A 12632-nucleotide genomic window follows, 5' to 3' on the forward strand; every position below is an offset into this window, starting at 1 on the left:
GCAGAGTTTGGTCAGTAACCCGGGAATGTATTCTTCAAGCAGTAGTATACGCAACCTGACCCAAACATTAGCAGAGTTTGGTCAGTAACCCGGGAATGTATTCTTCAAGCAGTAGTATACGCAGCCTGACCCAAACATTAGCAGAGTTTGGTCAGTAACCCGGGAATGTATTCTTCAAGCAGTAGTATACGCAGCCTGACCCAAACATTAGCAGAGTTTGGTCAGTAACCCGGGAATGTATTCTTCAAGTAGTAGTATACGCAACGTGACCCAAACAAAGAGATTGGTATATTAGCAGAGTTTGGTCAGTAACCCGGGAATGTATTCTTCAAGCAGTAGTATACGCAACGTGACCCAAACATTAGCAGAGTTTGGTCAGTAACCCGGGAATGTATTCTTTCAAGTAGTAGTATACGCAGCCTGACCCAAACATTAGCAGAGTTTGGTCAGTAACCCGGGAATGTATTCTTCAAGCAGTAGTATACGCAGCCTGACCCAAACATTAGCAGAGTTTGGTCAGTAACCCGGGAATGTATTCTTCAAGCAGTAGTATACGCAGCCTGACCCAAACATTAGCAGAGTTTGGTCAGTAACCCGGGAATGTATTCTTCAAGCAGTAGTATACGCAACGTGACCCAAACATTAGCAGAGTTTGGTCAGTAACCCGGGAATGTATTCTTCAAGCAGTAGTATACGCAACGTGACCCAAACATTAGCAGAGTTTGGTCAGTAACCCGGGAATGTATTCTTCAAGCAGTAGTATACGCAGCCTGACCCAAACATTAGCAGAGTTTGGTCAGTAACCCGGGAATGTATTCTTCAAGCAGTAGTATACGCAGCCTGACCCAAACATTAGCAGAGTTTGGTCAGTAACCCGGGAATGTATTCTTCAAGCAGTAGTATACGCAACGTGACCCAAACATTAGCAGAGTTTGGTCAGTAACCCGGGAATGTATTCTTCAAGCAGTAGTATACGCAACGTGACCCAAACATTAGCAGAGTTTGGTCAGTAACCCGGGAATGTATTCTTCAAGCAGTAGTATACGCAACGTGACCCAAACATTAGCAGAGTTTGGTCAGTAACCCGGGAATGTATTCTTCAAGCAGTAGTATACGCAGCCTGACCCAAACATTAGCAGAGTTTGGTCAGTAACCCGGGAATGTATTCTTCAAGCAGTAGTATACGCAGCCTGACCCAAACATTAGCAGAGTTTGGTCAGTAACCCGGGAATGTATTCTTCAAGCAGTAGTATACGCAACGTGACCCAAACATTAGCAGAGATTGGTATATTAGCAGAGTTTGGTCAGTAACCCGGGAATGTATTCTTCAAGCAGTAGTATACGCAACCTGACCCAAACATTAGCAGAGTTTGGTCAGTAACCCGGGAATGTATTCTTCAAGTAGTAGTATACGCAGCCTGACCCAAACATTAGCAGAGTTTGGTCAGTAACCCGGGAATGTATTCTTCAAGTAGTAGTATACGCAGCCTGACCCAAACATTAGCAGAGTTTGGTCAGTAACCCGGGAATGTATTCTTCAAGTAGTAGTATACGCAACCTGACCCAAACATTAGCAGAGTTTGGTCAGTAACCCGGGAATGTATTCTTCAAGTAGTAGTATACGCAACGTGACCCAAACATTAGCAGAGTTTGGTCAGTAACCCGGGAATGTATTCTTCAAGTAGTAGTATACGCAACGTGACCCAAACATTAGCAGAGTTTGGTCAGTAACCCGGGAATGTATTCTTCAAGCAGTAGTATACGCAGCCTGACCCAAACATTAGCAGAGTTTGGTCAGTAACCCGGGAATGTATTCTTTCAAGTAGTAGTATACGCAGCCTGACCCAAACATTAGCAGAGTTTGGTCAGTAACCCGGGAATGTATTCTTCAAGTAGTAGTAGTATACGCAGCCTGACCCAAACATTAGCAGAGTTTGGTCAGTAACCCGGGAATGTATTCTTCAAGCAGTAGTATACGCAGCCTGACCCAAACATTAGCAGAGTTTGGTCAGTAACCCGGGAATGTATTCTTCAAGCAGTAGTATACGCAGCCTGACCCAAACATTAGCAGAGTTTGGTCAGTAACCCGGGAATGTATTCTTCAAGCAGTAGTATACGCAGCCTGACCCAAACATTAGCAGAGTTTGGTCAGTAACCCGGGAATGTATTCTTCAAGTAGTAGTATACGCAACGTGACCCAAACATTAGCAGAGTTTGGTCAGTAACCCGGGAATGTATTCTTCAAGTAGTAGTATACGCAACGTGACCCAAACATTAGCAGAGTTTGGTCAGTAACCCGGGAATGTATTCTTCAAGTAGTAGTATACGCAACGTGACCCAAACATTAGCAGAGTTTGGTCAGTAACCCGGGAATGTATTCTTCAAGTAGTAGTATACGCAGCCTGACCCAAACATTAGCAGAGTTTGGTCAGTAACCCGGGAATGTATTCTTCAAGCAGTAGTATACGCAGCCTGACCCAAACATTAGCAGAGTTTGGTCAGTAACCCGGGAATGTATTCTTCAAGTAGTAGTATACACAACGTGACCCAAACATTAGCAGAGATTGGTATATTAGCAGAGTTTGGTCAGTAACCCGGGAATGTATTCTTCAAGCAGTAGTATACGCAACGAGACCCAAACATTAGCAGAGTTTGGTCAGTAACCCGGGAATGTATTCTTCAAGTAGTAGTATACGCAGCCTGACCCAAACATTAGCAGAGTTTGGTCAGTAACCCGGGAATGTATTCTTCAAGCAGTAGTATACGCAGCCTGACCCAAACATTAGCAGAGTTTGGTCAGTAACCCGGGAATGTATTCTTCAAGCAGTAGTATACGCAACGTGACCCAAACATTAGCAGAGTTTGGTCAGTAACCCGGGAATGTATTCTTCAAGCAGTAGTATACGCAACGAGACCCAAACATTAGCAGAGTTTGGTCAGTAACCCGGGAATGTATTCTTCAAGTAGTAGTATACGCAGCCTGACCCAAACATTAGCAGAGTTTGGTCAGTAACCCGGGAATGTATTCTTCAAGCAGTAGTATACGCAGCCTGACCCAAACATTAGCAGAGTTTGGTCAGTAACCCGGGAATGTATTCTTCAAGCAGTAGTATACGCAGCCTGACCCAAACATTAGCAGAGTTTGGTCAGTAACCCGGGAATGTATTCTTCAAGTAGTAGTATACGCAACGTGACCCAAACATTAGCAGAGTTTGGTCAGTAACCCGGGAATGTATTCTTCAAGTAGTAGTATACGCAACGTGACCCAAACATTAGCAGAGTTTGGTCAGTAACCGGGAATGTATTCTTCAAGTAGTAGTATACGCAACGTGACCCAAACATTAGCAGAGTTTGGTCAGTAACCCGGGAATGTATTCTTCAAGTAGTAGTATACGCAACCTGACCCAAACATTAGCAGAGTTTGGTCAGTAACCGGGAATGTATTCTTCAAGTAGTAGTATACGCAGCCTGACCCAAACATTAGCAGAGTTTGGTCAGTAACCCGGGAATGTATTCTTCAAGCAGTAGTATACGCAGCCTGACCCAAACATTAGCAGAGTTTGGTCAGTAACCCGGGAATGTATTCTTCAAGTAGTAGTATACGCAACGTGACCCAAACATTAGCAGACATTGGTATATTAGCAGAGTTTGGTCAGTAACCCGGGAATGTATTCTTCAAGCAGTAGTATACGCAACGAGACCCAAACATTAGCAGAGTTTGGTCAGTAACCCGGGAATGTATTCTTCAAGTAGTAGTATACGCAACCTGACCCAAACATTAGCAGAGTTTGGTCAGTAACCCGGGAATGTATTCTTCAAGCAGTAGTATACGCAGCCTGACCCAAACATTAGCAGAGTTTGGTCAGTAACCCGGGAATGTATTCTTCAAGCAGTAGTATACGCAGCCTGACCCAAACATTAGCAGAGTTTGGTCAGTAACCGGGAATGTATTCTTCAAGTAGTAGTATACGCAACCTGACCCAAACATTAGCAGAGATTGGTCAGTAACCCGGGAATGTATTCTTCAAGTAGTAGTATACGCAACCTGACCCAAACATTAGCAGAGTTTGGTCAGTAACCCGGGAATGTATTCTTCAAGTAGTAGTATACGCAACCTGACCCAAACATTAGCAGAGTTTGGTCAGTAACCCGGGAATGTATTCTTCAAGCAGTAGTATACGCAACGAGACCCTAACATTAGCAGAGTTTGGTCAGTAACCTGGGAATGTATTCTTCAAGTAGTAGTATACGCAGCCTGACCCAAACATTAGCAGAGTTTGGTCAGTAACCCGGGAATGTATTCTTCAAGCAGTAGTATACGCAGCCTGACCCAAACATTAGCAGAGTTTGGTCAGTAACCCGGGAATGTATTCTTCAAGTAGTAGTATACACAACGTGACCCAATCATTAGCAAACATTAGCAGAGTTTGGTCAGTAACCCGGGAATGTATTCTTCAAGCAGTAGTATACGCAACGAGACCCAAACATTAGCAGAGTTTGGTCAGTAACCTGGGAATGTATTCTTCAAGTAGTAGTATACGCAGCCTGACCCAAACATTAGCAGAGTTTGGTCAGTAACCCGGGAATGTATTCTTCAAGCAGTAGTATACGCAGCCTGACCCAAACATTAGCAGAGTTTGGTCAGTAACCCAGGAATGTATTCTTCAAGCAGTAGTATACGCAGCCTGACCCAAACATTAGCAGAGTTTGGTCAGTAACCCGGGAATGTATTCTTCAAGTAGTAGTATACGCAACGAGACCCAAACATTAGCAGAGATTGGTCAGTAACCCGGGAATGTATTCTTCAAGCAGTAGTATACGCAACGTGACCCAAACATTAGCAGAGTTTGGTCAGTAACCCGGGAATGTATTCTTCAAGCAGTAGTATACGCAGCCTGACCCAAACATTAGCAGAGTTTGGTCAGTAACCCGGGAATGTATTCTTCAAGCAGTAGTATACGCAGCCTGACCCAAACATTAGCAGAGTTTGGTCAGTAACCCAGGAATGTATTCTTCAAGTAGTAGTATACGCAACCTGACCCAAACATTAGCAGAGTTTGGTCAGTAACCCGGGAATGTATTCTTCAAGTAGTAGTATACGCAACCTGACCCAAACATTAGCAGAGTTTGGTCAGTAACCCGGGAATGTATTCTTCAAGCAGTAGTATACGCAACCTGACCCAAACATTAGCAGAGTTTGGTCAGTAACCTGGGAATGTATTCTTCAAGTAGTAGTATACGCAGCCTGACCCAAACATTAGCAGAGTTTGGTCAGTAACCCGGGAATGTATTCTTCAAGCAGTAGTATACGCAGCGTGACCCAAACATTAGCAGAGTTTGGTCAGTAACCCGGGAATGTATTCTTCAAGCAGTAGTATACGCAGCCTGACCCAAACATTAGCAGAGTTTGGTCAGTAACCCGGGAATGTATTCTTCAAGCAGTAGTATACGCAACCTGACCCAAACATTAGCAGAGTTTGGTCAGTAACCCGGGAATGTATTCTTCAAGCAGTAGTATACGCAACAAGATGACCCAAACATTAGCAGAGTTTGGTCAGTAACCCGGGAATGTATTCTTCAAGAAGTAGTATACGCAGCCTGACCCAAACATTAGCAGAGTTTGGTCAGTAACCCGGGAATGTATTCTTCAAGCAGTAGTATACGCAACCTGACCCAAACATTAGCAGAGTTTGGTCAGTAACCCGGGAATGTATTCTTCAAGTAGTAGTATACGCAACAAGACCCAAACATTAGCAGAGTTTGGTCAGTAACCCGGGAATGTATTCTTCAAGCAGTAGTATACGCAGCCTGACCCAAACATTAGCAGAGATTGGTCAGTAACCCGGGAATGTATTCTTCAAGCAGTAGTATACGCAGCCTGACCCAAACATTAGCAGAGTTTGGTCAGTAACCCGGGAATGTATTCTTCAAGTAGTAGTATACGCAACGTGACCCAAACATTAGCAGAGTTTGGTCAGTAACCCGGGAATGTATTCTTCAAGCAGTAGTATACACAACGTGACCCAAACATTAGCAGAGATTGGTATATTTGCAGAGTTTGGTCAGTAACCCGGGAATGTATTCTTCAAGCAGTAGTATACGCAACGTGACCCAAACATTAGCAGAGTTTGGTCAGTAACCCGGGAATGTATTCTTCAAGCAGTAGTATACGCAGCCTGACCCAAACATTAGCAGAGTTTGGTCAGTAACCCGGGAATGTATTCTTCAAGCAGTAGTATACATTAGCCTGACCCAAACATTAGCAGAGTTTGGTCAGTAACCCGGGAATGTATTCTTCAAGTAGTAGTATACGCAACGAGACCCAAACATTAGCAGAGATTGGTCAGTAACCCGGGAATGTATTCTTCAAGTAGTAGTATACGCAACAAGACCCAAACATTAGCAGAGATTGGTCAGTAACCCGGGAATGTATTCTTCAAGGAGTAGTATACGCAGCCTGACCCAAACATTAGCAGAGATTGGTCAGTAAGCCGGGAATGTATTCTTCAAGCAGTAGTATACGCAGCCTGACCCAAACATTAGCAGAGTTTGGTCAGTAACCCGGGAATGTATTCTTCAAGTAGTAGTATACGCAACGTGACCCAAACATTAGCAGAGTTTGGTCAGTAACCCGGGAATGTATTCTTCAAGCAGTAGTATACGCAGCCTGACCCAAACATTAGCAGAGTTTGGTCAGTAACCCGGGAATGTATTCTTCAAGCAGTAGTATACGCAGCCTGACCCAAACATTAGCAGAGTTTGGTCAGTAACCCGGGAATGTATTCTTCAAGCAGTAGTATGCGCAGCCTGACCCAAACATTAGCAGAGATTGGTCAGTAACCCGGGAATGTATTCATCAAGCAGTAGTATACGCAACCTGGCCCAAACATTAGCAGAGTTTGGTATATTAGCAGAGTTTGGTCAGTAATCCGGGAATGTATTCTTCAAGCAGTAGTATACGCAGCCTGACCCAAACATTAGCAGAGATAGGCCAGTAACCCGTGAATATGAATGAATCAACCATACATGTATGCACAACAAAACCTTTGACAATAAACAATACTCATTTTCAACATACATTCACGGTTCTATTTCCCTGTAACCTTGTGACAATTGAATCATGTAACATGTATTCGTAATCATCTTTAACCTCATGTACAGTGCTTTTCTCCCAGTTAATCATGTAGCGTTTCTTTTTCCACTGAGTATGATAAGCGCTCGGATTCGGTTTAATATGACAAGAATTCCTGTTAATCCAACGTGACATTTTATGCCTGTTCGGGGTAAATAGTTGAGCTGTGGGAGCTATCATGTCCATAACCGTATCAAATGTGTGTAGTTGATTCATGTAATTATACCAAGCGATAGTTGGAAACGGGTTGGTTGGCCTATGTTTGTGGTTGACAAACCGTTTAAGCCGTTTAGCATGTCCAGGAACTTTCAGTCCTTTACGATTGTCATAACGTCATCGTTCGCACGTACATGGTGGCAATTGATTGGACTCGTCATATTGCTAGTCATTCTTTTTCACAGAGGTTACTTGTCATATCTTTCGTAGGAAGATATGACAAGTAACCTCTGTGGAAAGAGAATGATTGCTAGTGTGATTTGGAGTAATCTTCTGTGTGGGCAGAGGTTACACTGAGAGGGAAACCAAGTGAGCATACAAATTTCATGATATATCTGAGCGAGAGATTACTAAATTCGGTGCTCATTCTGGGTACGGGACCCGTGAAGATCCGGGTTAGAATGAATCAACTTGAATTTGAAACAACTTGAAAACTGTGTTCTATTTTCGAAAATCACCAATAGTGATGGGAAGTACAACTTGTAAAACTGGCATTATATTTTGATTTATCTCTTGAAGAGATGACACATCTGACTTTTGAAAAGGGAGTTCTTTCCATAGGCCTGAATAATTGGTAACTTCCAGGTTTAAAACACTCAGTGATCCTGATCCGACTGGTTTGTACATAATTAAGTCTCTGCAATCCAGTGATACCACGAGCATCCGTCGGTTGGGATAAGATATACATCAGGTGTGTTTTTCTTTGTTGCTTAACGCTCCAGTCAGCAATCATCAAGCTGTATGGCATCGGTCTGTAAATATTCTTTATATGAGGATGTTTCTTTGTGGTATGTTTGTTGTTTAACGCCACACCTCGCTATATGACAACGCTTTTGTAAATAATTGAGACTGGACCAGACAGTCCAGTGATTAACAGCATGAGCATCGATCTACGCAATTGGGATTCGATGACATGTGTCAACCAAGTCAGCAAGCTTGACCATCCGATCCCGTTAGTCACCTCTTACGACAAGCATGGGCAGCTGAAGGCCCATTCTAACACGGATCTTCATGGGTGGACTTAACAATCCTTTAATGAAGGATACAATTGTAATTTAACTTCTGCTTAGAACAAAGGGTTAATTAACTGATACACAATACAAGAATATCATTAACTGCTATATCAGATAGATACCTTTGAAATCTTTTTATCGAAAACATTTTCAATAACGATCCTGACACAATGTTTGTATTTACATTACCTAACATAATTCATTATCACTTTATTATGATGCTTGAAAACTTTATGAATCTAAACTGAGGAGTTTGAGTGTTCCAGTGAAAGTGGTCGACACTGTAATTACTCTCTCTCCCTCTCCCTCTCTCTCTCTCTCTCTCTCTCTCTCTCTCTCTCTCTCTCTCTCTCTCTCTCTCTCTCTTTCTCTCTCTCTTTCTCTCTCTCTCTTTCTCTCTTTCTCTCTCTCTCTCTCTCTCTCTCTCTTTCTCTCTCTCTCTCTCTCTCTCTCTCTCTCTCTCTCTCTCTCTCTCTCTCTCTCTCTCTCTCTCTCTCTCTCTCTCTCTCTCTCTCTCTCTCTCTCTCTCTCTCTCTCTCTCTCTCTCTCTCTCTCTCTCTCTCTCTCTCTCTCTCTCTCTCTCTCTCTCTCTCTCTTTCTCTCTTTCTCTCTTTACGGTTATTTTCTAAAATAATATCTGTCTCACAAGGTCCATTCTATATATAGTCAAGGGCGGTTGTAATCCAACGTTGCAGACTCATCTAGTTTATGTTCAGAAACACGAGCCTTTACGACATCCTAATTCCCCCTTGATTGCGTCTATTATCCACAAGAACATTGTTAAACATCAAAATAGTTACGTGATAATTCCATCAGAGTGTGTTGTACTGTCTTAATTGTCCTTGGTTTACTACACTTATAACATCACACTGTCATGTAAACTGTACTTTATTCCACTTACCCCGAAGTACGTGTCTGTGAAAGTGCACATTTGTGTGATAACAGAAGAATGGAACTCCTCCATATCATTCATAAATGTTGAGTGTGCATTTACAGAGATACAGTAAGTTCAATCCGTTATTTCTTAAATTTTATTACTATTTCTCTGAATCAGGAACCAATTGCAGTTTGTATCATATTTGAGCAGCTGGGTCTTGCAGAATCGCATGTATATATTTACGTGACAGATAACAGTTTATGTAATCTAAATTGCTTAAAAATGTTGATAAAATATTCCCTTTTTTGTTTCTGTTACTAATATTATTATTTTCTTAAATGTAAGTCGTTTAATTTAAGACTGTGTTACTGATATTATGATTATTATCAATAATTGCCTCAATAATCATCCTCATTACTAGTTTAATTATAATATTCGTAAATATAATATCAAATAACATTTGTTTGGTGTATTTATTTATTATGGTTATTTCTTGGTCAGGGTTACAATGCTTACAGCTATTCAGAAGAAATTCACTGAGGAAATCTGCTGTTGTACGATCCAGTACTCGCTACAGGAATTAAAATCATCAGGTTTGTGATACGCAAGGTACTTTACAGAGGTCAACTGAGTATAGATTGTGCAGTTTATTCAACGGTCAAAGCAATGGAAGCGTTTGTCAGAACGAAACCGAGCCGAGCGGGGCCGCCTTTTTGTATCGATTTACTGACACACCTTTCTTATATCTTATATATATAGGTCATGCATATGCTTATAAATATATCAGAGTCGGGCGCCTATGTCAGAGCGATACAACCTTTATCTCAGGACGTCGTTGAGGATGAAGGAAATGGCTACTCAAAATACCTCCGTACAATGACGTCTGGGTCAAAGTTATGTAAATGGAAAGGAATTCATTTGGTTCAATGAAATGAACGAGAATGACTAGACGCTTGCGAATATATGGATTCTTTGGATCGTGGATACTCCTCGCATTGTGTGGTATTGTCTTAAACATTTTAAACATCGACTGGGCGAAGACGTCTACGCCAAGAGGAATCTTCATAATATTGGTGGTAGGTGTACTGCAAGGTTCTGTGATGGAGTTCCCGGTAATGACGTTAGCCACGCTTCTTCTTGGAGGCAACAGACGGGAAAATAACTGTGCCTCCGCAGACCATCTATCGTTAGTTCTCAACTACAACCTCCTCGCCGTCAGCCAAGACGACATCGACGAGTGTCTTCAAACCATGTACAGCGCCTACATGGGAAACCTGTCTGAGAATGTATGTGCTGTGTTAGTGAGCGCTACCATTTCGGAGGAACTTAAGGCTTATGAGCTGGAGGTGAGAGATAATTTCAGGGCTTTGGTGTATAGTAAACTTTTCTGGGAAGGTATAAAATATGCAAGTGGTAACAGAGACTTGATTGATTCTCAACGCTTGCAGCATATCTGGTCGAAATATGACGATATGGACACTGGTGATTTTAGACGAACGTATTTAGAGGACATATGCCATCACTTCGCACATAATTTCATGGTGATACATAGGGTTACCAAAGTCCTGAAGAAGTGTGGTCAGTATCAGGATTTAATGCTTCTATCGAATGGGGATACCGAAGCATATACGTACACCGATCCTGAGTATTATGGCTCATGCGCAAGACCGCCTCGTGAACCTTTATTTCATGAGTCTGAAGATACGAAGAATATATACGACCGTCATTTTGATTACACATTCGTGTTGGACAGCGACACAATGATAGAGCCTGGATTTGCTTTAAAGCTGCTTAAAATAGCGGCTGCACATCCTGAACGGGGAATCATACAACCAGCTATAAAACTTCATTGTACATTCACCGACACTTTGTTTATGAGTCTTGAACAAACAAGACAAGACATATATGAACCTATGACAAACGCCGTGACGGATCTGTTGGGCCAGTCGTCCTATTTCGGTAAAGCTTTGATCAGGAACTCTGTTTATATTGAAAATGTCATCGGAACCAGAGATAATCTCATAGAGCGGGTTCCGGTTGATGTTCTCAGCCACGACACCTTTGAGGCTGCCCTTCTCAAACCTCTGTACGTCGGGTCCGTTTACCTGCTGGAGGCGCCATCCTACAACTATGTTGCATGGAACATTCGGGAAAGACGATGGAACAGAGGCGAGGTTCTCTTGTCCATGTACTTTTGGAAAAACGCTATCGGGAAACCAATGCGATGGATCCAGAGAAAATTACAAGGAGAGAAGTTCAACGCCACCAAACTGAGAACTGAATCTAAACTGGACTTTGTAACGTCGTACATTGCTCACTCCGCCCTGCGTCAGATGTTCATGAAGCCGCTGTTGCTGGCGTTCATCGTCATTCACTACCAGACACATCTCCATTACAGGTACGCCTCAATCATCATCGTCATGTTCCTCGTCCTCGTCTTCCCAAAGTTTGCCACCTGCACCCGGGAAAACTACAAGTTTGTGTTTCTCGAGACCGTCGCCTCCATTCTCCAGTTCACACCGGAAGCCATGGTGGGATGCGTTCGCATCGTGCGGGCCATTCAGGCCAATATTACCGCCAACGTACATTGGATACCTCAAAGAGCCGTGGAAGAAGAATTTAAATCCTCCAACCCATTTTTGTCAGCATGGAAGCACTTATGGGGGTATTCATTGGTGTCTTTAATACTTGCGGGTTTGGTAGCTGTATATTTCACGGATGGGATGTTTATGTTATTTATGCTTTGTTCCTTGTTTGTGCTACCATTTTACACGGGTGTTACGTGCCTGACTCCAAACATGACGTCCACAAGACGCACAATCATTGCTGAAGATGAAGAATCTCTCATAGGAACTGGTAAAACCCCTCCTGCAAACAAAGACCATGTGAAACCGGCAACTAAACGGAAAAGCATATTCAGGTGTTTCCACATGTTTGGTGTGTGTTTCTTCTTGGATGATCAGTATTATTTAAACCGAGTGTGATATCAAATTGATAACCTATGAAGATCCGAGTTAGAAGTGATCTCCACAACCTATACTATCCGTGAAGGAAAACGAAGTTCTAGGGATAGTCAACTTCCTAATTGCACTGCGTGCGACGTTTCGGTGTAGGTACTAACATCGTTATCAGACAAGTCATGAGCAATGGTTGCTTGATAACGGTGTTAGTACCTACACCGAAACGTCTTTGCACTCAATGCAAAAAAGAAGTTGACTATCCATACAACTTGGTTTTCCTTTACCTATACAACTTCTAAAATGACTTTCAAAGAAGTTATACTATCCGTGACGTCATCCTCGCTGAACTCGTTGATGCCACACATAGAAGCATACTGTTATAATTACACAGCAAACTGACTTCATGATACAGTAAATATACACCTTTAGAAAAT

At 42.4% G+C, this 12632-nt stretch overlaps 1 protein-coding gene across 1 annotated transcript; it reads left to right on the top strand.

Annotated features, from left to right (window-relative positions):
* The first annotated feature begins 10178 nt into the window (after nucleotides 1-10178).
* On the top strand, nucleotides 10179-12376 carry LOC124256983. The gene has a single exon (XM_046690949.1). The coding sequence runs from the start codon at nucleotides 10180-10182 to the stop codon at nucleotides 12220-12222; it is 2043 nt and encodes a 680-aa protein (XP_046546905.1). The 5' UTR covers nucleotide 10179; the 3' UTR covers nucleotides 12223-12376.
* Nucleotides 12377-12632: the final 256 nt, after the last annotated feature.

Source organism: Haliotis rubra, unplaced genomic scaffold (genome assembly GCF_003918875.1).
Source record: "Haliotis rubra isolate DU_JTF1 unplaced genomic scaffold, ASM391887v1 Scf646, whole genome shotgun sequence".
In the NCBI taxonomy this organism is placed as follows: domain Eukaryota; kingdom Metazoa; phylum Mollusca; class Gastropoda; order Lepetellida; family Haliotidae; genus Haliotis; species Haliotis rubra.

Excerpts from the sequence above, each read along its gene's own strand:
- LOC124256983 (XM_046690949.1), top strand. The coding sequence starts at position 10,180 with ATGACTAGACGCTTGCGAATATATGGATTCTTTGGATCGTGGATACTC.